The following is a 27,210-nucleotide window of genomic DNA, read 5'->3' as shown; positions in this document are numbered from 1 at the left end:
TACGTTTATTTAACTAATGCCTACTTTCTCACTAGACTTCAAATTACATGAGGGTCAGCACTGTGTCTGCTTTGTTTTGCCTGTGTCCTCAGAGCTTTTACAGTACCTGGTACATAGCAGGTACTCGATAAGTATTTGTTGTGTCTCAGAATGTTTATGATGTTCTAGGACAATGTTTCAGTTTTCCCCACAGATAGATTTAAACATGACTTAGTATTTTAATTTAATAACAAATATTTTACAGAGCCTGAAAATAAAGAAATATGTAGTAGACATACATTATGTGCCTCAGTTGAGGTACATAACAGTTTCTCTTAAGCAATTTTAATTTATTTTAACCAAAAACATTTGATTCAATCAATATGCTAATAGGAGTCAAAAAAATACTGAAATGTTATGTCTAGACGAAATGAAACATTTTTATTAAGCACCAATAAGATAAAGTCAATTTTTATAGAGAGTAGTCACTGGGACTTTGCGGATACAGTGTTGATTGCAATCTTTCATTCATTCTTACCTATCCCTGGAAGTCCAAAATATCTCATAAGTTGCATTTTTTTTTTCTGGAAATCATGATTTTGAAACAGAAGCATCTGCTTTTCAATGCAACTCTACTATTCTTTTGTTGCTGTTTGACTTCATTTGATCCCCACAACTACATACCAAGTAGGGAATTCTCTCCTTTTTATAGATGAGGAAATTTAGATAATCATATCCTATAAGTGGCAATTTGGGGATTTGCAAAGACCTCAGATATACTCCTTGCAAATGTCAATAATCTACTATGTTTAAAAAGTGCAGCATTCCATTGTGGAATTATTAATACATTCAAATAGTTGTATTTCATTCCTCATTGGCAAAGCAGCAGCATGGAAAGCAAAACAGCACACAACTTCAATCATTTGCAAATATGTATCAAAAATCATACATCCATGAGAGAGCAAATAGTTAATTAAATGTTAAATAGTAACAACATATTTAATAATAGTTTTAATGGTATAAAAAATAAAAGTCTAAGATATCCCTTCTCTATTTAGCAACTGATGCTACATTTCTCCATTTCCTATTGGGATAACTATTATATATCTGTATATACATATGTGTGTGTGGCATTTTTTTCCTTACTTTAAAGGAAATTGAATTTAAAATTCTTAATTCTATGCAAAGCAAACTCTTTAAGAATCAAAAATTCTGTGATAGACACCTTACTCTACTGTTCAAAATAAAAGAGCATAGGACTGGAATATAAAAGACTTAACCCAACTATCAATAAGAATTCACTGTATTGTCCTACCAAATGACTTTGTACAAGTCACACAGTTTCTCTGGTGATCTGATAGACCCACATAATGAGAGAAATTTGCACTAACAACCCTAATGTTCATTCAAGCTTTATATAACTTAAAGTCCTGTAGTTTATGATCTGTCTCTAAGCATCCCACTCTTTATGACTATCCAGATACCAATTTTAGCTGACTAAACAGTATGTGATACATTTACCAGACTAAACAGTAGTGATAAAAGAATACTATGATCTTTTTGTTAAATTTTTTCATCTTTATTTATTTTTGAGAGAGAGTGAAATAGAGAGATAGAGCGAGTGAGCAGGGGAGGAAGAGAGAGAGAGAGGGAGACACAGAATCCGAAGCAGGTCCAGGCTCCGGGCTGGTAGCACAGAGCCCCATGTGGAGCTCAAACTCATGAATCATGAGATCATGAGTGAGCCAAAGTCAGATGCTTAACTGACTGAGCCACCAGGTGCCCCCAAATGTACCGTTATCTTAATTTAGATAGCTTTGGCAGACTTTGTAAAAAAGAAAAAAAAAACACTATTGGGTGAAACTGAAAGAATTCTGCAAAGTAACCTTCTAATTGATGAAAATATCCCAGAGCTGAGGCATATTGCAATTATATACATAACCGCATTTCAGCTGAACAACTTAAAGTCATTTGATTCTCTAAAACAGAGTAAGTCAATAAATCTAATATTTTTTGAGTAAATTGTATGTATTCTATACCAAGTGTTCAATTGTCATATCCCAATAGTCTGAAAAATACATTATTGTTAAACAGAATAAATCTTCCAGTGCCTAAATAATAGTGTTAAAAGTTAACTTCACTTGAAATTATGATTCTTGCATAGAGTTTTTGGAATCCCAAAGTTTAATTCCACTGGCATGTGCAGTCCACAGGTTCCTGAAGAGTGTGCATGACTTCAGTGCCATTTCCTGAGCAATACAGAGGCACAGACAAGTTTCGCACTCCATTTTCACGACAACACTTGCAGAATCTTAAATGGCTCTCGATATTGATGTTATATATGGTAGCAGATGGGCATTTTCCATCACAAGATGCAACATTTATCTATAAGGAGAGACAATGAGAAGAGAATTCTCAAAAATTTTAAAAACTGGCTATTTGATTCTACTAAGAAATCAAATGAAAGCAAAACTTTATTATCACATTAACTCTCAAGCTTCTGTATGTTAGAAGACTGCAAAAAATACCAGGTTGAAACTTAGTAACTTGAATAAATCAAAGAGATATACCATGGTGATGCCTAAGACAGCAAGGCTGATGTAAATTAAACTATGAAATAAATGTGAATACACAACTAGACAGGTGTATGTAAAATGTTCATCACAATCTAATGATTCTATTGTAATCTATATTATATCATGATGCATGTAGACTGAAGCATTGGAGAGGCCATATCAAACAGGGTAAAGTTAGAACTAGGACTTTTTTGCTGAGTAAAATTGCATAGTTAAGGCAATATGTAGTCAAATATATGTAGCGTTAATTTCTATCTCTCTAGATTGCAGTTATGATTCAGAACTATTGATTATTTATGCAGAATATTTTAATATTAGACTATACAAATAGTCTCAAAGTTAAATATTGTGACTATCGGCATTTTGTTGGCTTACAAACACATTTAGTACTGTGATGCATGTAGTTTTGGAAAGACACGTGCTCTTTATGTAACAAATTATATTTTCCACTTACAGGGTTTTGACTTATACAATCCTGTTTCCTTATGATTGATTTAATGATCACTTTCTGGCATATTCTTTCTTCTCGTTTGCCTGATAAAATATAAAATGTATTTATTCATCTGAAGGTCCATGTCAAATTATTTCTCTAATTCAATTAAACATGTGAATATATTAAAGTAAATAATATATATATCTAAAGAAAATATATTTCTATATTAAGATGAACCTAAAAGTTCCCCTCATATATTTTATGTTCAATATTTGTTTTCGGTTTCCAAATAGCTTTTTCTCATATTTTTAATTTATACTTATCTCTTTATCTTATTCTCCTAGAATAGTTATCATAATCATAAATCATTCCATGCATGCAATAATGCTAGCATTAGCCTATGCTTATTACATATAGATAAAATATACACTTAAAATTCTAAAAATATGAAATGATTTTTAGAATGAGACATTGTAGAAGTATATATACATGTACATAATTAGGCATCTATACATATACACATAAATCTATTTTAAAATTAAAAACAGGCTTAAAACCACTTTATCTTAATAGGTTTTAATATAAAATCATACATGTTTATAATTGAATTATTTACCAACCTTTTTGAAATGTATGGATGAGTCATATTATACTTGATTTTATGGCTCTGAAATGATCTCTTATGACTTCACATTAAAAGACTTTATATTAATTAATGATATATTAATATGCTTCTGTATATGTGATGGACTTTCACTTGATAATACATCCAAGAAAATATATTTAACGCTATATAAGAGTAGATGCAAATAATCTCTGCATCAGAATGCAAAAAGACCAATGTTTTTACTAACTTGCTTTGCTACTTTTAGGAAACTCACGCAGATCATTCTGCTGAGTTTTCTTGTTCACAAAAGACTGGAATTAGATCTCCAGTTTCCAAACTATTTATTTAAGTTTAGCCACAAAATATTTATTTAAGTAAGTGCTCATATGAAATTCCAACATTTAAAGTATATAAAAGTTAAATTACTCCCATTGAAGCAGAGAGGTGTAGCAAAGATTGCCTGAACTTAAGCTGTCCTTCCCAAGGTCACTCTTGACCTTCAAAGTGCTAGCTTTGGACGTCACATTTCAGCTCTCATCTTAATTTCTCAGGAGCATTTGATCCAGTCTCCCACACTCTCCTCCTTGAAACACTTCCCACACTTGGCTTCCTAAAAACACCCTCTTTTGGTTTTCCTCCATCTCATTCGTGGTTCTTCCTCAGACTCCTATACTTGTTCTTTCTCCTTTCCCCAGCCTCCCAACTATAGCCTGGCTAGAGGTTCAGGGTTGGTGACAGAGGGCAAACTGGTGTGTACCTTGTGATGCTTTTACTCAGTGGTTAGTTACTTTATTAACCTTTCTAGTCTCATGTAAGAAGAAAGAATAGTCAAAAAGAAATCATCTTTAATGTGACCTCTGAGGTACCTACCCTCTTCTTTCTGTCGCCTTCACCCCTGTGCTTGACCAATCGTTGCTATTTCCTCTGCTTTCAATACTTTTTATTCTTCCAGGCTGGCTTCCCAAAGACATTCAGTCTCGACTCAGATGACACCTCACCACAGAGGCATTCTCTAACCACTCACTTAAGTTAGCAACCTAGCCCCCCACTCTCTATCCCTTTAATTCTGTACTATTTTCCTCTGTACCACTCATCACTACTTGACATAATAGTATATAGTTATGTGGTCATTGTTTCATCCCCTTCTTGATAATATGCACTAGGCATGCAGGTATTGTTTCATTCACTATCATAGTCCCAGTGCCTAAAAGAGTGTCTGATACATGGCAGGCACTTAATAGAAGTCAGTTTGATAAGTTCACTAGTGCAATGAATATAATTGGGACAGCATTAATTTGTTAGTTGGCTGAACTTATTTGTACCAAGAGGCATTTCCTATTCATTCCTTAAAGACTATTGCAACACACTTTGCTATCACACAGCACCTGCAATAGTATCCAACATCCAGTCTCTCCAAGATAGCCCAGTCACCCAGAAGCAAAGACTGAAGACAAGAATTCTGTGATACCAAGGCAGAAACTATTTCACAAGTCCTTACATGTCAGATGGGAGAAACTGAGGTAGCTTGGTATTATTCTGACTTGGCAGAATTGAAAGGTCCTAGACCCAGGCATTGGACAGGCCTAAATCCATTACTGATTGGAGCCATCAACTTTTCTGAACCTTCATTTCCTTATCCATAGGGGAAACCATACCAACCTTCCCACCTAACCTCCCAGAACAGTTGTGAAAACTAGTTGCAATACACTCTGCTGTGGGCTTAATAGTGTTGACAGTGTAGGTAATAGATGTAATAGATGGTAGTATTGTGGTCAGTAGCATAGAATTTCCGCTGTCTGCCCTCAGATAACATAAAGTACTTACTTGTTTAATAATTAACATGGGGTTATAGAATCCAAGGTCCTTACTGAAGTCACAATACCATTCTCATCATAACCTACTTAACTTTATGTTCCAAGCAAAGTTGATACCACAGACACCTCTTAAACGTAAAATCTAGGAAAATCCCATGCAATACCTTTTGGGAAATGCAACAGTGAAGAAATTTCTAATATTTAAATTAAAATTAATCTAAATTAAAAATATTTTATTCATACTCCAGAAGACTGACAAAATAATTAACCACATGACATTTAAGTAATAACATTATAAAATGTGCTTCTCTCCTTGCATTATAGGATCTGAATTGTATGAAAAAAATCAAAATCACCATGAGGAATTAAAACTAATCTATCAAATTAATGCATGTAATATGTCCTCACTTACAGATCTTGCAACAGCCTTCATTATAAAGCTTTACAATCCCTTCATTCTAGGAAGAGAGAAGGAATAAAGTCAAAACTCACAGTGTTTGTTCATTTCCTCCTGGACTAGACATAGAAAACTAACTCTCAGTATTTTTACTAAATATCACAAAGCCTTTATAAGAAAATGATAGAAATATAACTATTTCTAATAAGAATTTGTTTTTGAAACTAGGAGCAAATATTTTTGTTTCAATTTTGGTTATTTTTTTACTAGTAATATGAAAAAAGTACAAAAAGATTAGCTTACTTGAAAGAATACTTTATTTATTTATTTCTTATAACACATTTTAAATGCCACACACACACACACACACACACACACACACACACCCACACACTTACCAGAACAAACTTTTACAGGTACTCTAAATAGAACTCATTATATTTTCAACTCCTTGAAATAACCAAACGTATTCTATGAGACAAGACTAAGTTCCTGAATATAATTAAATGTTAAAATGATGTATCTTTTCATTAATATTTATTATTCAAAAAAAAACCCCACTTCAGGATGACTGACTCTTACCTGATTAAGAAAATTTTATTAATTATGTCTTGAGTTCTTACAGTAAGTTGTTCATTGCTTTTAGTAACTTATTAATTGCAATTTAAGCAAAAAGAATTTTGGCTATAAAAATGAACCTGTGAAATAAGATGACGCCTAAGATTCTTTCCAGAGCTGAAATCCTGTTATTTCACTATATATGTCTATCTAGCCAGCCAGCTAGCCACCATCACTAAAAGAGGACATCTTTAAAAAAAAATCAATAAGACCATGCTATTTCTCCGCATTGAAGAAAAATATTGCCTACACAATAGAATAGAGTGCACTTTTCATTAGGGATTGGTATCTTCTGAATAATTAACGCTACAAAGGGCCTTATAAGAAAAAGTATCACTTCCAAAAATCTACTTTCCCAATGGACTCTTCTCTGAGAAAATAAGAAACTGGGATATCTAAGCTAAAGGATCAGCAATGCTGTGACATGTGCCGACTTCTACCATGGCCTGTGCTCAGAGAAGCTAAGACAAATTTCACTTAGGCCAGCATGCATGAAAAAGCGAATGACATCATAAATCTGGCTGTGTGCTTAAGAAATAAAATTGGCCAACCTCAAATAGATTATTAATTCATGGTGAAAGAGATTCTAGTCTGCTGATCCAATGATTTTTCAATAATTATTTGATCTAGATGTTAAAACCCTAGAGATAGCACAATGTTAATTCAGGGAGAATCAGAATTATTTGGAACGCCATTTATAACTCAAAATGGCAAACTGAATAGAGCTTTGATGTATACATGAAAATAAAACATACACCAAAATAAATAAGCCACTACATATGTATGTACTACCTTGGAAAACATATTATTTTCTAAGTTATATTTATTACTATATTTTTTTAGATATAAAAAAGTACAAACCATTTTGCATTCAGTCTCATTAAAAGGGGGACAGACCATACTGTAGTTGAGAATCATTGTCCCTTCATCAGTCTTAACACATTCATATGTGGTACAATTATAGTGCCAGGTACTTCCCTCCTAAAAATAAGAGAACATTACTGTTTTGCTTATTAAAATGTGATGTATTTCTCTTTTCTTAATGTTCATTTATTTATTTTGAAAGAGAGAGCATGCATGCATGTGAGCTGGGTTGGGCAGAGAGAGAGGGAGAGAGAGAGAATCCCAAGTAGGCTCCATGCTATCAGCACAGAGCTCAATGTGGGGCTTAGTCTCACAAACTATGAGATCATGACCTGAGCCAAAATCAAGAGTCAGGTGCTTAACTGACTGAACCACCCAGGTGCCCCCAAATCTGGTATATTTTTAAGTAGAATATTTCCTATCCAAGTCAAGAGGCAGAGAACTTCTTGTGGCATAAAATGTCTATCTGGAAATATCCCCAAATTTATCTAAAAGGATTAAAAATACATATATGGTATGTGTGTGTGTGTGTGTGTGTGTGTGTGTGTCTGGTTTCAAACTAGATCTGAGATGTAAATGTGAAATAAAGCAATAGAGAAAAAAGAAACAAATAGTGTCTGTTTCTACTACAAGATTAATTATCCAATTTGGCCAAATGTCAAAGGTCTTGTTCTAATATTCCCTCACTAATTATAAAACAACAAACCATATTAGTTAACACGCCTCCTTTCTTGAGATTTGTTTATTATTCCTTCTACTCCCTTATCACCAAAAAATTAAAAAATCTTTGGAGGACAGTGATTATTGATTTATAGCCCTAGTTTTATGTGCCTTATGGTTGTTTTAAAACACACTCCTATTCTTTTAACAAATTTTTAAACATAATAACTATTTATTTCATTCCTGATTTCGGAATTCTTATTTAGAAATAAAATCAGCTGAACATAATTATAACATAATTATTGGACTGTAATTGTTGATTTCTAATTTTATTTTACAACCCACATTTTAAAATGCTAGCCAAACTCTGGCTTGCAGTTTCCTTGTGCAGTAAGGAATTTGGATGAACTTCTTTTTCTCCAGATTCTATTTTAACTTATAAATATCTTTAGGTCTTCTAGGAACCTCAATTGGAAAAGATCTACAAGCCCAGGTATAAAAGGAAATAAAATATTCAAATTCAAATTAGAATTCTAATATTCAGCTCAAATAGTACTATCTTATTTATCTGAAATAAAAAATTAGTTGTCCCATAGAAATAAGATTTCTAGATAACTAAAGTTTATCTTTGAAAGAGCCAGGAGTTAACGATCCAGATGTACATTTACCTTGACTGCACTACTTGTTGAATTCTAAGATTTTATTTATTTTTGAGAGAGAGAGTGCAAGCAGGGAAGGGGCAGAGAGAGGGGGGGAAAGAAGGTCCAAAGCGGGCTCTGCACTGACAGCAGAGAGCCCGATGTGGGTCTTGAACTCACGGACTGTGAGATCATGACCTGAACTGAAGTCGGAATTTCAACTGACTGAGCCACCCACACACCCCAGAATTCTCAAAAAAAAATATTTTAACAGGGGTGCCTGGGTGGCTCAGTTTGTGAGTTTGTGAGTTTGTGAGTTTGTGCCCCGCATTGGGCTCTGCGCTGACAGTGTGGAGCCTGCTTGGGATTCTCTGTGTGCCCCTCCCCCCGCCCCCCTCAATAAATAAATATTCTGAACATAATTTAATCTTTTATTTACATCTCAGGCTACCCACTGTAAATACTAGTCATATACACAGATGGCTCCTGGATTATTGATAATAGAGTTTATGTTGCCCTGTTACTAAAAGCCCCAAACTTCTGTTTTTTCAAGTACACTCTGATTCCTTTTCCCTCACTGACACCTATGTCTTCATCACTTTAGAAGCTTCCATTTTCAAAACTCCTTCCTTCAAATAATATATTATAGGGGTGCCTGGATGGCTTAGTTAGTTGGTTAAGAGTCTGACTCTGGATTTTGACTCAGGTCATGATCTCAAGGTTCATGAGATGAAGCCCTGCTTCTGGCTGGGCGTGGAACCTGCTTAAGATTCTCTCTGTCCCTTTCTCTCTGCCCCTACCCCACTCGCAGGCACACACTTTCTCTCTCAAAAATAAACAATATAATATAATAATGTAATATAACATATTATAAAATAGACATGTCGGGGCGCCTGGGTGGCTCAGTCATTAAGCGTCCGACTTCGGCTCAGGTCATGATCTCGCGGTCTGTGAGTTCCAGCCCTGCGTCGGGCTCTGTGCTGACAGCTCAGAGCCTGGACCCTGTTTCAGATTCTGTGTCTCCCTCTCTCTGACCCTCCCCTGTTCATGCTCTGTCTCTCTCTGTCTCAAAAATAAATAAACGTTAAAAAAAATTAAAAACAAATAAAATAAAATAGACATGTCACTGTGATAAAACAGACAAACAATACCAAAACTATTTAAATCAGTAACACTAGTGTGTGCATAATTGTGAAACATAGGCTATGGCACAAGACAATTGTTAATCTTATTTCATAAAATGAACAGAATTGGAGAAATCTGTTTTGGGGGTATGTGAGTAATCCCATGTAATTAAAAACACCAGAAGTAAGACCTCTAGGTAATTAAACTATTAATGGAAAAACCTAAGGATGGCAACAATAAATGTGAACTACTTTTAGGTAATGTAAGTTATGAGAAATGTACTAAATGTTATGAGTGATGTACTAAAATGAGAAAGTTCCATTTTCTAGTCTAAGGAAGGAATAGGTCAATCTGCAAACATATATGGAGTTATTAGGAGATAACAGGAAAATTCTGAATAATTATTTCATTATTTTTGGTGGAAAGGTGTAATATAGCATTACTGACTCTTGAGATCTTCTTTGTAAAAAAAATTGTCAAATACTCAATCTTTTTTCTTATTTACCCATTGAAATCTTCAATACCTGAAATAATAACATGCTAACACCTTGAGTTTCAGATTTCCATTAAAATGCTTCATTTTAAAGGAGTGAATAAAATAATAATGTTTTCCCCCTTTATTCTAAGATTAGAAAAAAGCAATTCTCAAAGCCCATTCCTCACATCTGTAAAAAAAAAAAAAGTGAGAATCTATAATAAAATATCTGTGAGAAATAAGTTAAACATATTCCTCTACAGCAGGAATTATCAGAAACTTTAAAATGTAACAATGTGGGGCACCTGGGTGGCTCAGTCGGTTGAGCGACCGACTTCAGCTCAGGTCATGATCTCACGGTTTGTGAGTTCGAGCCCCGCGTCGGGCTCTGTGCTGACAGCTCAGAGCCTGGAGCCTGCTTCTGATTCTGTGTCTCCCTCTTTCTCTGTCCCTCTCCTGCTCATGCTCTGTCTCTGTCTCAGAAATAAATAAATATAAAAAAATAAATTTAAAAAAATTGTTTAAAAAGTAAAAAATAAAATGTAACAAATGTAACTGTGTCTTATGTGCTGCATATGAGTGTGTTTATTGTGTGTGTGTGTGTGTGTGTGTGTGTGTGTGTGTGATATTTTTCAAACTTACTGGACTTAAGAACATCTTAAGAAAATAGCACAGAGAGCTACCCTCCAAGGAACATATTTTAGGGACTAAGGAATTCATACCTCATATATAACTGATGTCCCATTTTCCATTTGAAATTTGCAGGATACATTTTTGCAGGTACCACAGCAATCATAATCACTTGGAGACGGAGTATATACCTGGTGCTGTATATAATGACAGTATATTTAGTTAGCCTCACAACAATACCAGTAGTTTTAATGAATCCACTCTGAAAGTGCTTCCCAGTATACCTATATGCTCTCTCAGAACACCTGTAAGCATTTAAAAGGTTGAATTTGAGGCACTTCAAATAATAATTTACTTCATGATTTAGAAATGAAGTAAATATTAACCTTTACATCTAGCAGCCAAGATTCATTAAGCAGGTCAAGTAAGCTGTATAGATAAATAGATAATAAGGCTCAATATGGTACACAGGGAAAGGAAAATATGCATTATATACCTTACACATTACTAGATTACTGAAATATTCAAATGTATACTTTTAACTTATGGAATATTCACCAGTTAAAATTCTATAGCTGCCATTTTATTATTAATTTAACTCTCACCAGAATGACTTACAAAGAATACTTACAATGTCACATTCTTTTGAACAGTTCACCATTGTAAAATTCAGAGTGTGAAAGCCTGTATGGTTATCTTTTTCTTCCAGACACTCCACTGTATAACAAAAGTCCCCTTCCAAATACTTTATCATAGACTGGCCAGGATTCAATACTGATACTTCTTGAAATACACACACCTCATCCTTTTCTAAGAAAAGAAAAACAGTCAATGAAAAGTACTATTTTGAGGATTTTTTTTATTAATCATTCAATGGAACTTGTATTTAAGTTTATGTTTTCACTGTGATGTGTAATTTTTTCAAAACCAATAACGATCTTTCCCTTTATATATTGTTAATAACTCAAGAGTTTACTTAATAATGAATGTAGCACATTTAGTCCCACTCTTTACTGTCTGAACTGCCTTCAGAAGCTATACTTTATAGCAGATTCCAGAATTTTAGATCTAAGTGATCATCAAGCTGTTTGTTCTCTCTTCTGGAAACGTAACATGACAATTTGATGGAGTAGATATAGAATGAGGCAAAAGCCAAATCAACAGTGGTAGGGCTTTTCATGGTGGGATTGTATAACATTTCATGGTTTTCAATGGTTATTTTTAGATAAATTTTTCAATTTTGTTGTGCTGCAAAATAAATAGTGCTATACATTATGCTTGATGATTAAGGTAGCTAATACAAAGTAAAAGTGGCATATTAAGGTAGGCTAGAAAGTAATGAAAATACAGCTCAGAAGCTCTCTGTGCCTTGCTAACACCGAATTTAAGCCTTCTCTTATATAAAAATGCAAGTTTAAAGCTGTTGAATAAAAGCTTTTTTTCCTATTAAGCTATTAATACTTAATATGAAGATTTGCTATTTTGTAGAAAAACCAACTCTATGCTTTGCAATGTTAGCATGCATAATGATAGAACAATGATCAAAGTCTCTCACTTCTGGATGGATGTTGTAAAAATAGTAAATACATGTATTTAAAAGGACCATAAAATCAACTTTCAATTCTGAAAAGCCTCTACAAAACATATTTGTTGTTCTGTCCCATTAAGGTATCTTTAAGGTATTTTTTTTTAATGTTTATTTATTTTTGAGACAGAGAGAGACAGAGCATGAATGGGGGAGGGGCAGGGAGAGAGGGAGACACAGAATCGGAAGCAGGCTCCACGCTCTGAGCCATCAGCCCAGAGCCTGACGCGGGGATCGAACTCACAAACCGTGAGATCGTGACCTGAGCTGAAGTCGGACACTCAACCGACTGAGCCACCCAGGCGCCCCCCATTAAGGTATCTATCAGAACATTTAGAGCTATTACAAAAGAGGCAACTGAAAAATGATAATGAATTTTTATACTCAAAAACTGGCACACATTTAATCAAATGGGTTAAAATGTGTGATACAACTCAAAGAAAATACATTTTAATTTATTAATAGTGCCCAGATAAAAATCATATTCATAGCATTTAGTAGTGAGAAGAAACATAGTTACCACAGAGATACCGTACACATCCACAGTCACTCTGAAAGTTCTGATCTACTGCAGTAAATTCTCCCTGTTAGAAAGATATTATTATTAAACATGACTTACCCAGCTTCTCATATGACAACTGTAAAAATATATACACAGTATAACGTTTAGTAAGTTCCCTACCATACAGCCAGACACACATCAGGTGCTTAATAAATATTTGATAGTGAACAGGCTTTGATTAACCCAGTGGTCATTTAATTAACAGCCCACAGAAAAAAATTCACAACAAACAAGATGATGGCGGCACTTAATCTCTCCAAATTTTAATTCCTTTATCTATTAAATGAGTGAAGGTAAAGAAGATGATCTTTATGGTCTTTACTGACTTGAAAATATTGCTTGGTTCTGCGCTTCTAGCGGACAATTGGAGATAAGAGAATACTTGCTAATCCTGGAAATTGTGATTGATGCGAATGTTCTTGATCTTCTCTATCAAGGTGGCCCAAGGTCCTGATGTTTACATGGAGCAAGGATGCCATAGTATACAAAGCAGGAGCAAAAGAGTATGGTAGAGTGACGAATAGCATGCATGGACTCAGGAATAGGGCCGCCCTGTGCCCACCTCGGCTCTGCTGCCTACAAGCTGTGTGATCTAGGACAAGTTGCTAAGCTGGTCTTCTCCTCACTTCCCTCATCTGTAAAATGGGGATAATAACATTGCCTACCTCTTAGGGTTTTTTTAGAAAAAATAATGGGTGAATTCACGTAAAGAACTTACCATAGGGCAGACACACAGCAAGTGCAGTATAACCTTCAGGTATCGATGAAATGCCTCCATACCAATGCTTAAACATTATCCTATCAGAAACGGTATCTATTCCTCTCAGTATAGGAGAGTTTAAAGTTTCAAGTTTCAAGTTTCAAGTTTAAAGTTTCAAGTTTCAAGAATTGCATTTTAAAGAGCAACTTTTCCTGAGGGCATTTTATTTTCATGTGATGTCAGTAAAAAAAATTAATTTGATTCATAATGTAAAAAATGACTCTAATAAATTCATAGTAACGTATAAAGGGTACTTTTCCCCATAAGCTAATAATACCTTACCTTCTATAGTGCTTTACAAGCTGTAGTTTCATACACATTAACTCATTTGGTCTTTTATGATTTTTAGTTATTACCCAATTCCAAAGGGATTGGAAATAAAATGTTAGAAACATGGAGTTAGAAAAATAAATCAAATTCTCCCATGGCATAGGCTCCAAGTTGGTGTGTTTAACTCCCAAGGAAGCATCCCTCTCCTTTAAAATCAGTAACATCACCTTAAGCTGTTTGCACTTTTTGGCTCCTGAGAATAGCGCTTGCTATGAATGGTCATGTACAAGCTTTTGTGTGGACATATGTATTCATTTCTCATGGATATACACCTAGGAGTGGAATTTCTGGGGCATATTATATATATATATATATATATATATATATATATATATATATGTATATACATATATATATATACACATATACACATACATATATATATATATACATACATATATATACATACATATATATATACATACATATATATATATATATATATATATAGCCTTTTGTCTTTCACAGTGTATTCCAAAACAGATGTATCATTTTACATTCCCACCAGTATCATATGAAGGTTCTAATTTCTCCACATCCTTGCCAACATGTATTTTTATCTGTCTTCTTAGTGAGTGTGAAGTGATACCTTACTGTAGTTCGGATTTTCATTTAACTGAAAGCTAATGATCTTATGAATCTTTTCATGTGCTATTGGCCATTGCATACCTTTATTTGGATGAACATCTAGACATATTCAAACAATGGAATATTATTTAACAGTAAAAAGGAATGAAGTATGGACACATAATGCAACACAGATGAACCTTGAAAACATTATGCTAAGTGAAAGGAATCACAAAACCACATATTATAGGATTCCACTTATATGAAATATTCAAGATAGGAAAATCTGTAGAGATAGAACAGATTCCTAGGGCTGGGAAGTTTGGAGGAAATAAGGGGTGAGTGCTAACAGGTGCAGAGTTTCTCTGGGGGTTAATAAAATTGTTCTAAAGTTGATTTTGTTGATGGTGGCAGAATTCTATGAACATAATAAAAACCACGGAACCATATACTTTAAATGGCTGAATTGTGTGGTGTGTGAACTATATTTCAATAAAGTTGCTATTTAAAAACAGAAATACTGCAAAGGCCTACCATAAACTCTTTAGGTTGAGATACATTTGTTGTCTATGTGAATAAGCTGATGTGATTTAAAATAATATACCATCTTAGACACTGAAACAAATGTTTAGCAACTATTCAGAGTAAGTACTCAAGAACAATGGGTCAGGTCAATACTTGTATAGAATCATGAATGTTAAAACTACATCATGCATGTGGTTACATATATTCAGGTAGGATGTTCAAGAATATTGCAGCTCCTGCATATGTTCTGTGTGCCTAGCACAGTGCTAATATATAAAATAGCAGGCACTCAACAGATGCTTGGAGTATTGAGTAATGTGAAATTTTGATTCAAATTAATATTCAGACATTGAAAGTTGAGCTGGAAAAAAAGCTAGATAGGCCAACATCTAGCCTAAATATTGGAGATGGAGAAGAACACAGAGAAAAGGTAAGTGGAGAATGGTAGAAACCCACAAGAAGAAACAAACAAACAACAACAACAAAAAACAGGACAGAGAGGGATGGACAGTAAAGTGGTTGGTGAGTTGGTGGTCAGGCTAAGACAGGTGTTAAAGGGGCACATACACACAGGCATACACAACACGCCCAGAGTTAAGGTAACAACCAGAACAAGTTTAAAGAATAAACATACAGGCTTCTCCCCAAAAACACTTCAAAAGACCCAGAACAGAGTAGGCACAAAATCCCATAGGATGAGGGTTAGATTTATCTTGTGTTTGAAGTTATTGAAATGTCTCAAGACGCTTTATTACCTCTTCCAGGCCAGCAGGAGAGCTCTGAATGAGGCTGGGTAGAGGTGAAACCACAGGGTCTCTACTTAGCTGCTTCTTTGGTGATCAGTGTTTACCCAAGGACCCAGGACTCTCGGACTTTTGATGTGCAAGCCTTGTAACCTTAAAAATTTTGTAGATATTTCTCTGTGTGTGTCCATGTATGTGTGTGTCTGTTTCTAGCTCTCTCTCGCTCTCTCTCCGTTTTTCCTCCCCCCCCACACACACTCCTACACACATGTTATAAAGGGCCAGGGTCCTATTTTTTATCCTCCTAAATTCAACCTCTCCCTAGTCCCTCTATACGGATCTTGCTATACCCAAGGTTCTCATTCATGAATGGCTGTAACAGTCTCTGGCTGATCTACTTCCCTCTAATGTTTTACTGTCCTTACCCTGCTACACAGGAAGAGCAAAATTAACTCAAACACTCAATTTTCACCATAATTTCCATCCTGTGCAGGACCCTCTTTCTCTCCTATCATATTAAATGTGCAGTGAGTTCCTCAGAATAGGGCTGTGCTATTTCAAGTGTCTGGTCCCATCACCACACAAACTGGTTTTCAACAAATGTTAGTTGAATGAAGAACTGCAAAGAAAAAATAAATAAATAACATCTACATTCTTCCATCTCATCTTTAAAGCCAACCTCAATACACCAACTCGTATAGTTCTTCATCTCCCATTGTTCCTTGCTCTACCTCCAGTTAGCTTTTTCTCAAGGCAAGAGTCATCATTACCTTTTAGCCTACGTATCTTACCTCACCTTTTGGTGTGTTTATTCATGTTCATCCTAGCGTCTATGTGGAATAGTTCAATTCCTTTCATCCATTATTCTAACCTGTCACTTTCTTCCAAATTTTTCTTGATAGTGAACTTCCCTAGAAAGTTCTCCATGACATATTGTGTTAATTTTGTAATAATAATTATAGCTAATACTTATTGTGCTCTATGTGTCAAGTACTATCTAAATATTTAATATATATTAACTTATTCATCTGATATAGGTATTGTTATTATGTTTATTTTTTTAAGTTTATTTATTTATTTTAAGGGACAAAGACAGGGGGGAGGGACAGAGAGAGACAGAATTCCTAGCAGACTCCACACGGTCAGTGCAGAGCTGAAAGTGGGGCTCGAACTCACAAATCGTCAGATCATGACCTGACCTGAAACCAAGAGCTGGACACTTGTTATTACTTTTATATTGCAGATGAGGAAAGTGAAGTACGACTAAAAAAAGTCCAAGACAGGAATAAAAACAAGGCAGTTTCAACTTGCTTTTGTTATTTAAACTTATGTCTTCGCTGTAGTTTTTAACGGAAATGAAAGAGTTATGGCAAAGTAGAAAGAATAAAGGAATACACAAGACACACACATAAAACAACCCTTGGTTTGAGTCCTGAAGATCTCAGTCAGTCATGTACTCTCTCTGGACCTCAATTTCCTTATTTACAAAATGTTCATATAACTCTTAAGAAGGTACAGTTACATGTTTATATCCCCTCCTCCTCCACAACAGATGCATCTTTGACACAATTTCTTGAAGAATCACTAGGAACACCTCTCAATATGGAGGTAATCTTTTTTTCCAATGTTTTGCTTTATTTTCAGACCAGTGAAGTCAAGTAGACATAAGACTAATAGATTCAGTCTCCAGTGAAAAAAATAATGTATTGCATTTTCTTATCTCAAATAAATAAAAAAGGTTCACTGCTCCCTGATACCAGCACATGTTACTTTAATCTACTTCAGTATCATTTAATAAGGATAATTTCATTAACTCTGACAACTCAGAAATAAGGGGGATAAAGCAAGAATTAAACTAATTTACATAATATGACAGTTCAATCAAAATGTGTGTTCTTACCACTTCACAAGCTGGCATAACAAGGTTTCCACAGCTACATTCTAAAAGGCAAAAATCAACATATTTATATTGATCAGAACACATTACTGTGTTGCAATAAAACTTTGAAGTATGAAAATTAGTTACCGCAATGCCATGTTGGACAACATTGACCAGATACATTTTCTTTTACAAGGTTCATATCTTCTGCACAGTTGAGTAGTGGTGTAGGACAAAGATTTGGGTCACAAACTAAATAGAAAAAAATGACGTGGATGAAGATTAGCCTCTTGTAAAAGCTCGTCCTCGCCAGCTACCATTTAGTTCACAGCCATTGCTGATATAGGGCACAGATTCCTATCTTCCCACGGCTACCTCTCCCACCACTCATTGGCCATGTATTGGTGAGCATGGAATGCATGAAAACAGAAGTATAACCAGGACCAGCTCATCAGGTGAAGGGCCCTGAGAAACACTAGGTGGGCAAGAAGAGAAAGGAAGTGGAGAAGGTATGGAATCACCTGGAAAGCTGGTCTTTCTAGGATGATGAAAAAAGTCATAGTAATCTATTTTGGGGAGGTAATGATATTATCCAAGAAGAGCTCTTAGATATATAAAAACATTGCATACATTTAATATATTTTATATGCTAGAATTCAATGAAGGTGTGATATAACAGCACAACTAAGATTCATGAGGCTTCTTAAATATTGGACACATCTAAACATTTTAAATTAGTTAAGATATACTTACCACAGTAATACTGAGGACAACAGAAATGTGTGGTATTAAGATCCACAGTGAGAAACTCCCCATCAGTACATAGTGGAATAGGTTCAGTGCAAGATTCACAAACTAAAGGTAAAACAAAAGGTCAGAAGTCACAGCTGAGCTAAAAGCAAGTGATTAATTCACATTATGACACACATATAAACCATCATGTTCAATAAAATAGGAAACAGGGAAAACAAGTCTTTAACAGACAGATTTCCTCATGTGGTCATAAAAACAATACTAACTAAGTATATTGCTTTATGCTTTCCAAGCACAGCGAGAAAAGCATTAAGATTTCTGGAGCAACTTTCTTTTTTCTAGGATCAAAATGTCATCGATTTATTTACTTAAGTTTTCTGAATTCACTACCCTTGATTACTCTAGGTTATGGATGGACGGATAATACAGTAGACATGTGTTCTTTGGGGTTGTTCAGTATCCCTTTCCCAACTTTGATTACAATTCTCTGAATGACCTTGAGGAAATGCCCCACCCACACAGTCTTGGAGTGACTCTTCATAAAGGTGCCTGACCCTCAGCAGGCCTCTGCGAATCTCTCTCTATGGCATTTGAATCATAAATAGAGACACACCAGGGCAGGAAATGGATGTTGCTGAGTCAGTCATTAGTGACTGCCACCTACAATAGCTGATTTCTTTCCTTCCCAGGGCGTGGTCTGCTTCATCTTGCTCCTACAAAATCTTGATTCCCAAGCCTTCCACTAATTGGTTGTGTTAAGCTAGCTGGAATCAATCCCTTTTGCCACTTGCACTCAAAGAACCTTAACGGGTAGAAAGAGATGTGTTTTGATTTCCATAGGTACATCTGAAGCCTACATTAATCACCAGTCTTAGATATGATAATCCACTTGCAATGAAAAACAGAGAACTTTTTAGTTTTCAATGTCCATTTCATCAGATGGAATATATAGCTTCATAGACAGTCTTTTCCTGGACACCTTTCATCTCTACCATTCTCTTCCAGCATCATGATGCTCACACATATATCACACATGCTATATAAAATGAATTTTTTAAAATGTGTTTAACGTTTATTTATTTTTGAGAGACAGAGAGGACAGAGCATGAGCAAGGAGGGGGCAGAGAGAGAGGGAGACACAGAATAGCAGGCCCCAGGCTCTGAGCTGTCAGCACAGAGCCTGACGCGGGGCCCGAACTCATGAACCATGAGATCATGACCTGAGCCAAAGTCAGATGCTTAACTGGCTGAGCCACCCAGGCGCCCCTATATAAAATGAAATTTTAAAGAGGCTCTATAATGGCTTGGCAGAGTCCATTATTTTAGTTGGTTCTTCAAGGAAAGCCAAGGCTAAATTTTTCTCCAAAAACAATTGGTGCTAGCCTTATTAAAGAAAAAAAATAATTATATTGCCTTGAGTATGTTTTGACTGGTATATATAGTCCATATATATGTTTTTTTTTTAAAAATTAATGTTTATTTTTGACAGAGAGAGAGAGCATGAGCAAGGGAGGGGCAGAGAGAGAGGGAGACACAGAATCCGAAGCAGACTCCAGGTTCTGAGCTGTCAGCACAGAGCCCGATGCGGGGCTCGAACTCACAGACCACAGATCATGACCTGAGCTGAAGTTGGACGCTCAACTGACTGAGCCACCCAGGCGCCCCGAGTCCATATATATGTTAAGTGAATGTAGAGCTAACCGTAATAATTGTCAAGAGTCATTTAAAATGCTGTACTTTCTTTTCAAATGTTCTTATTCAGTTGAGTTTCTATCAGTATATTAGCAGAATATTGGTTACCATGAGTCCCATAAAATTCACATCAAATAAAAGATTTTCCCTCCCTTTGTTCCAAAAAGTTATCTTACAGAACACTTACCACAGAGAGGAGAAAAACAGCAAGGCTCTTCCTGTTGAACTTGAATCATGAATTGATCTTCTCTGCATTCTGGAATTGAAATACTGGGGCATTTCAATGGGTCACATTCTGCAAAAACACAAAGATATTTGAAAAGTTGTATAGAGTGAAATGATTAGATAAAGTAGCATGGTTTACTTCTCTTTGAATGTATCTGTATCCTGCTAACTCAGTGTGTGTTTGGTAGGGGAGGATTCCCATACAGCACCAAGTAATTCTCCAGACACCAGCTGGGTGTCCTACAATTCAACTCAATTCTATCTATAAACACTAGTTACAAGCCCACCTTGTATAGCCCATACTGCTGGCTGACTGGCTATAAATCAGAGGTTCCCACATCTTCTTCCTTGAGTTTGATTAATTTGCTAGAACAGCTAGCAGAACTCAGAGAAACATTGCACTTACTAGATCACCAATTTATAATAAAAGAAAATAACTCAGGAATAAACAGATGGAAGATATGCAGAGGGCAAGGTATAGGGAAAGGGTTGGGAGTTCTGGTGCCCTCTCAGAACACACGAATTTCCTTGTGTTCACTCTCCTGGAAGTTCTCTAAACCTCATCCTCCTTGGGGTTTTTTATGGAGACCTTATTACATAAACCTGATTGGTTAAATTTTTGGCCATTGAAGATCTCATCAAACCTCCAGCCCCTTTCCCCTCCTTGGAGATCATGGGGTGGGACTGAAAGTTCCAACCTCCAATCACCTCATTGATTCCCCTGGCAAGGGGAAATCATTAACTCATTAACATAACAAAAGACACTTCCTAGTTCTCCTCACTTTGGAAAAGCCAAGGATGAGGAGCTCTGTGGTGAGAAGGGGGTGGAAGACCAGATCTATATCTCTTATTATAAATCACAATATCACACCTGCTATTTCCTATATATTTCTGCTAAGATTAAGATCTTTACATTGAGTTAACTATCTAAATAGATGTATTAATATAATATATAAACTTAAAATATCTACATATGTATTTATAAAGAAATTGCAGGTTAAAAAAGAACTATCTTTAGCAAGACAACTCCACAATATTTTATAACCAATCATTTTCTTGTAGACACAGAGAGTGAGAATCTAATCCACTATTCTGAGCAAACAATAAACCTGACTCTTAATGCTCCTAGTTAATCACTCACCACATTGATACTGTGGGCAACAAGAAAGAGGACTATGGCCAACAACCAATTTTTGACTATCCGTACATGTTGGAATGGCAGTTTCACATAAGGTCATGTCACAACCTGGAAATAAGAAACAGAAGCATTAAAATATTCGTGAATATAACTAAAATCTGTGCTTTATGCTGCAATTAAACACATTCAGCTCACAAATGGGTCATATGTGAAAAGGTTGCCAATCGAAGGTTTATTTATTATGGTCTTTCACCCTCGATTGTCACAAGTCAAAGATTCCCAGAAACGTTCTCTTGTCACATATTATTGAATATTATTAATTGTTAATAGCCAGAGTTTTGTGTGTGTATTTGCAAAATCGGCAAAAACACGAATGAGATAAAACTTGCTTTGAGAGTATATAAACAATATTTATGGCAATATTTCTGTTTTTACCTCAACCTTTACTTTCTTTTATACCAAGCATTATGCACACCTTACTTTTTCACAAATGGTATCAACAAATTTTGTGGCGTTAACTGTAAGGCTTTGGCCCACATACACACCGCAAACTTCCTTTGAACAGCAGGTCCACTTATCAATGATGCCCAGGACAACTTCAGCTTCTCGTTCACAAGTTGTCGAGGGCTCTTCATCACAGTCAGGTTCTATGGGAATAATACTTCCATTCCCCAAACATTTGTACAGGGCACATTCGTCAATGCCCCCATTCCAAACCTCCCCAGCAGTGCGAGGCTGGTCTTCACTATCAGTACATGCTTAAAAAGAGGAACAATGTTATATCACTCATCACCCGGCCACTAAAATAAATGAAGCTGTGATGCATTTATTGTTTTGATTTCAGACCATGAATTGGTTCAGCAACATAGATAACACGTCCCATATTTATCCTTTCTTAGAGTCCCCTTTTCATCAGCTACTAGCTTACATTTTTCTCTAATGAAATTTGCAATGTAGTCTGCAAAAATATTTTTCCCTCCTACAACTACCTGTAAATTTGCCTGTCTTCTTCAATAAATAGGATCATTTGTTTATTTCTTATTCATTTTGTCTGCTAATACAACTTATTTAGCTTGAACAAACTCAGCAAAATAAATTTAAGTTAGTTTTAAAATATTAACTGTTAAAACTGAGTGGTATTAGAAAGAAAAAAAGTCCTTACCACACATTTATCATTTTTGTCAAATGAAAATGCAAAACATGTCAGCTTTAAAATCTAAATGTGGGAAGTAGCTAATTATTTAGTGACTCTTGTAGTTTTATTATTGAAGTTTTACTTAATGAAAACTATGGCCATCTAGTAGTTCTTTTAAAAATAATAGAGATGAGGGGAGCCTGGGTGGTTCAGTCAGTTGAGCAACCAACTTCAACTCAGGTCATGATCTCATGTTTCATGAGTTCGAGCCCTGGTCAGGCTCTGCTGACAGCTCAGAGCCTGGAGCCTGCTTCAGATTCTGTGTCTCCCTCTCCCTGCTCCTCCCCAGCTTGCACTCTGTCACTCTTTCAAAAATAAATAAACATTAAAAAAAAAAATAATAATAATAATAATAGAGATGAATAGTGACCAACATATCCCCAGCCTCAAATGAACTTCTCTTATATTATTCTCTTTACTATCAAACCAACCTCACAGGTCCCTAAAAACAAACATAAGCACTCCTGTTTTTTCTCAGTCTTCTACAAATACTCTTCTCAATGACAAACACAAACTTTCTAGAACTATATGTGCCTTTCACTTCTGCTTGCCCATTTTCTTTCATTATTAGCTAATTCTCTTTTCTTCTAACCACAATGATAAGCCCTATGACTGAAAAAGTACGGTACTGCAATTTTCTCAATTTTGGACTATTTTCATCTGCAACCACAATGGAGATGGTGAGTCAGAATCAAGTGGTTTGAAAATGAAAGTAGAAAAATTAAATGTTTTCTCCCAGATAATAACACTATCTGACATTTCTCAAGTGGTTATTTTTCTCTAGGTACTGTTGCAAAATACTTTGTATTATTTTATGGATCCCCACACTAGCCTTATGGAATAAGTGCTTTTATTTTTCCCATTTTACAGATGTGTAACTTAGGCTCAAAGAGGTAAAACTGAATCATTATTACATGAAATAATTGGAATTTGAGTTCAGTGCACAGCCTATGTTCTTAATTCTTAATTTGCCATACTCTTGCTAAGTTATTACAGGCATAGGTAGAGATTGAAACACATCACCACCATGGGGGGATGGATTAAAAAGTTGATGGGGATTAAGGAGAGCACTTGTGATGAGCACCAGGTGTTGTATGTGTTGAATCACTAAATTTTACACCTGATATTGCACTGTATGTTAACTAACTGGAATTTAAATAAAATCTTGGAACAAACAAACAAAAAAAAAACCCCTACATTATGAACAAAGCTTCTTTTTTTCTTAATTTTTTAATGTTTATTTAGTTTTGAGAGTGAAAGAGAGAGACAGAGTGTGAGCGGGGGAGGGACAGAAAGAGGGAGATGCAGAATCTGAAGCGGATTCCAGGCTCTGAGCTGTCAGCACAGAGCCTGATGCGGGGCTCGAACCCACCAACTGTGAGATCCTGACCTGAGTGAAGTTGGACGCTCAACTGACTGAGCCACCCAGGCGCCCCTGAACAAAATTTCTAACTTGGGTCACTTCAATTGAAATCAATCATTATATTAAAATCAAATTACAAACGAACTGGTTTCCCTTCCAACACCTATGTGACCTTTGTTCAATCCTTCTCAGCACATCTTCTCAAGATCTAAATAAGTTTCATTTATTTGCCAGGTCCCTAAGAAGTCACTTTGCACTCTGCTGCTTACCACATTCTTTCTCTGGAATGCACTGAGTTGAATCTGGCCTGTGAAGAATGGTTCCATTTTTGCATACACAATCTTCTCTTAAATTCATACATGGAGAGTGTCCATAGAACCATTTGTTCAAACATGTTCTTGCTTCACAAGTCCTCACACAGGGTTGATACTCCTTCCCCTCTGGGCAATTCAGAGCTATGAATAACAGAGGACAAAATTTGCTAATGATAAAAGTCACCTATTTGAATTATAGAAAAAGGAAGAAATGTCAGATTTCTTTTGGAAAATTAATTTTGCCCATTTCAGTCTCTTCAAGGTTCATTTTTCATTTATGATGTAACCCAAAACTAGAAACAAAACAAACAGTAGGTATTTTTGAGCATCTTCCAGATATCCAGCTAGTATTATGTTATGTTACAGTAGGAAAAGCTCATCTGATTTGTAGCAAATAATATGACCAATAGGCAGCCCAGATCTGATTGGGATAAATATAGATTCAACCAGTATGAAGTTATTTCTGTGTGTAGTGAGGATATACAACAGTCTACTCAGGATAAGCACAGAAATATGCTCTGAATATATAACTCAACCAAGCCATAAAAAAGAAAAATGCTGTGTGGTTAGGTTCAATCCTTCACTGTCACAAGAAACTACCATTGCTGAGCAGTTTCTAAATTATGTTTGAGAAAATTCTTTTGATTTTCAGTGATCTTAAAAAATCATACTTTTAAAAAATGAACATGTAGTTGGTGGGGATATAAATTGATAAAATCTCAGTGGGGAACAATTTGACAGTGTCTATTAAAGTTAGAGATGCCATACATTTCCCATGAATCAAGCTACCCCACTCTTGAATAGTGATTACCTCTGGGAGCAAGGAGAGGTAAGAGATAGTAAGGCACACCAGGAGCTGCTTTATATCTGAAACAACGTCATGTAACCAGTGTTTGGGATATATTATTCTTTCTCTATGTATTTTATTTTTTCCTCTAGGGAAAATGAAAACTTTTATTTTATCTTGGAACATTTCACTGACATTCATTTTGACCATATTTTACCGCTTAATCTATTTAATTGCTATTTCGTAAATGAAATTAACATTGTTTTCTGTAAAATGTGCCCAGGACTGATGATAGGTTGAATAAACTTTTTATGAAAAGCCTTACAACTTGATGAGAAAGCATGGGCCCTATAGATAAAAATGGGCCAACTATTAAACACAGAGAACAAACTAAGGGTGGATGTGGGGGTAGAGGGGAGGAAAAATGGGTGATGGGCCTTGAGGAGGGCACTTGTTGGATGAGCACTGGGTGTTGTATGTGAGCCAATTTGACAATAAATTATATTCATTAAAAAAGATAAAAATGAGCAAAGAATACATACAAAAGAAGAAGGATACACAAACACGTATTTGGAAAAAGATTGAACCTAGATATGGATCAAAGAAAGCCAGAAAGATTAGTTTCCAGAAAGTGGATACAGTATCCGGAAAGGAGGAAAAGGGGACAGAAAATCATGCATCCTCTTCACAAGCTCGGGAACAAGCTGGGCAAATGAGGCAGGTGGAATTGAAACCAACAAAATGTGCTCTGGGATACAGAATTCAAATCTTTTTTCCATTCCCTGTGATTTCTTCCACACTTCCACTGATTTTGCTAGCTAATATTTTGTGGACTAGGTTTTCTTCTGGGACAACTGAGGCCGACCATAGGTGTAGATCAGGATGAAAATAGAAGTTGCCTATGTGGGAAAGCTGACATCTAACTTCTAGGTTACATTGATAGGCATTTTATTCTTATGAAATTATTTTGTGGTGAAAAATGAAAAGAGAAAGAAGTGAATGCAAAAAATATGGAATGCTTTTTGATGGTGAGATATATTATCTGAAATGTACTACTTACAGCAGTAATCAGGTGTTCTCCACTGAATACAGATGTCGAACCTGTTGCACAGAGCCACATACGCAGAAAGTGCATCACATTCATAGTTCCAGAAATAGGTGTAATTGATCCACATCTTTTCACAAAAGTTCTGCGGTGAAACCTAGAGATACATTTTGCCTTGGGATAAGTTCTGTTGTTTTATTTCTCTGAAGGGCCTAAGTTACACTAAAGCTATTCAGAGAATAAAAGGGTGGCAAGTTAGTATTTACTATGGTTCTTCCTTGACCTGAGATTCCAAATTTCATAATACCATATGTCACCTCTGATGGTACAATATTTTTAAACACATTCTGGATAAGATAAATATTGCCTGCACTAATCTACATAAATCTACCTTATAAAGATAAAAGAGAAACAAAGCATGTGTACCTAGCACAATCTATTTCTGATATTATACTTTGGGTTATAATTGTCCTTTCCATATATTACATAGGACTTGAATCCATGACAGATAAAACCGGAAGCTCCTGAAGCATTCCATAATGATACATGGCCTTCCTATTAAATGAGGTTTTAAATGCTTCTCAAAAAAGGTAGTAATATTGAACATTGAATAATTTATATAGTTTGACTTGCCTCAATTTAGAGACACATTTGTTTCTATAGATGGTTTCATTTTGATCTAGAAATGCCTGAAATCTAAATAATTTAACTTGTAACACCATTTATTCCAATTTTTCTCTCTGCTCTTTCATTCAGCAAATATACTAAACATCCACACACACATCCTAAATTCTGATACAGCTCAAAGTGCCGGATAAAAATACTAAATATTCTTCCTATCTCATCATTTCTTCTTCAAGGTCCATATCTATAAAAAACCAAGATTCTACATTCTTTTAGTCTTCTTTACGGAATCTCCTTGGTTTCCAAC

At 35.4% G+C, this 27,210-nt stretch overlaps 1 protein-coding gene across 1 annotated transcript in view; it reads right to left on the bottom strand.

Annotated features, from left to right (window-relative positions):
* Positions 1–406: 406 nt before the first annotated feature.
* OTOGL (otogelin like) overlaps positions 407–27,210 on the bottom strand; it is a 141,375-nt gene continuing 114,571 nt past the window's right edge. The window contains exons 44-58 of the mRNA XM_027071177.2: positions 26,295–26,436; positions 24,403–24,588; positions 22,121–22,333; positions 21,579–21,683; positions 20,400–20,507; positions 18,521–18,622; positions 17,915–18,019; positions 17,789–17,829; positions 12,922–12,985; positions 11,448–11,626; positions 10,909–11,013; positions 7,286–7,405; positions 5,822–5,867; positions 3,010–3,089; positions 407–2,364 (exon numbers count right to left, since the gene is read on the bottom strand). Of these exons, the coding sequence (XP_026926978.2) occupies positions 2,164–2,364; positions 3,010–3,089; positions 5,822–5,867; positions 7,286–7,405; positions 10,909–11,013; positions 11,448–11,626; positions 12,922–12,985; positions 17,789–17,829; positions 17,915–18,019; positions 18,521–18,622; positions 20,400–20,507; positions 21,579–21,683; positions 22,121–22,333; positions 24,403–24,588; positions 26,295–26,436 (1,797 nt within the window). The 3' untranslated portion in view covers positions 407–2,163. The remainder of the gene's footprint in view (positions 2,365–3,009; positions 3,090–5,821; positions 5,868–7,285; positions 7,406–10,908; positions 11,014–11,447; positions 11,627–12,921; positions 12,986–17,788; positions 17,830–17,914; positions 18,020–18,520; positions 18,623–20,399; positions 20,508–21,578; positions 21,684–22,120; positions 22,334–24,402; positions 24,589–26,294; positions 26,437–27,210) is intronic.

The sequence above is a fragment of the Acinonyx jubatus genome, chromosome B4, assembly GCF_027475565.1.
Source record: "Acinonyx jubatus isolate Ajub_Pintada_27869175 chromosome B4, VMU_Ajub_asm_v1.0, whole genome shotgun sequence".
NCBI classification, from domain to species: Eukaryota; Metazoa; Chordata; class Mammalia; order Carnivora; family Felidae; genus Acinonyx; species Acinonyx jubatus.
This window is presented reverse-complemented; position numbering and strand designations above follow the sequence as displayed.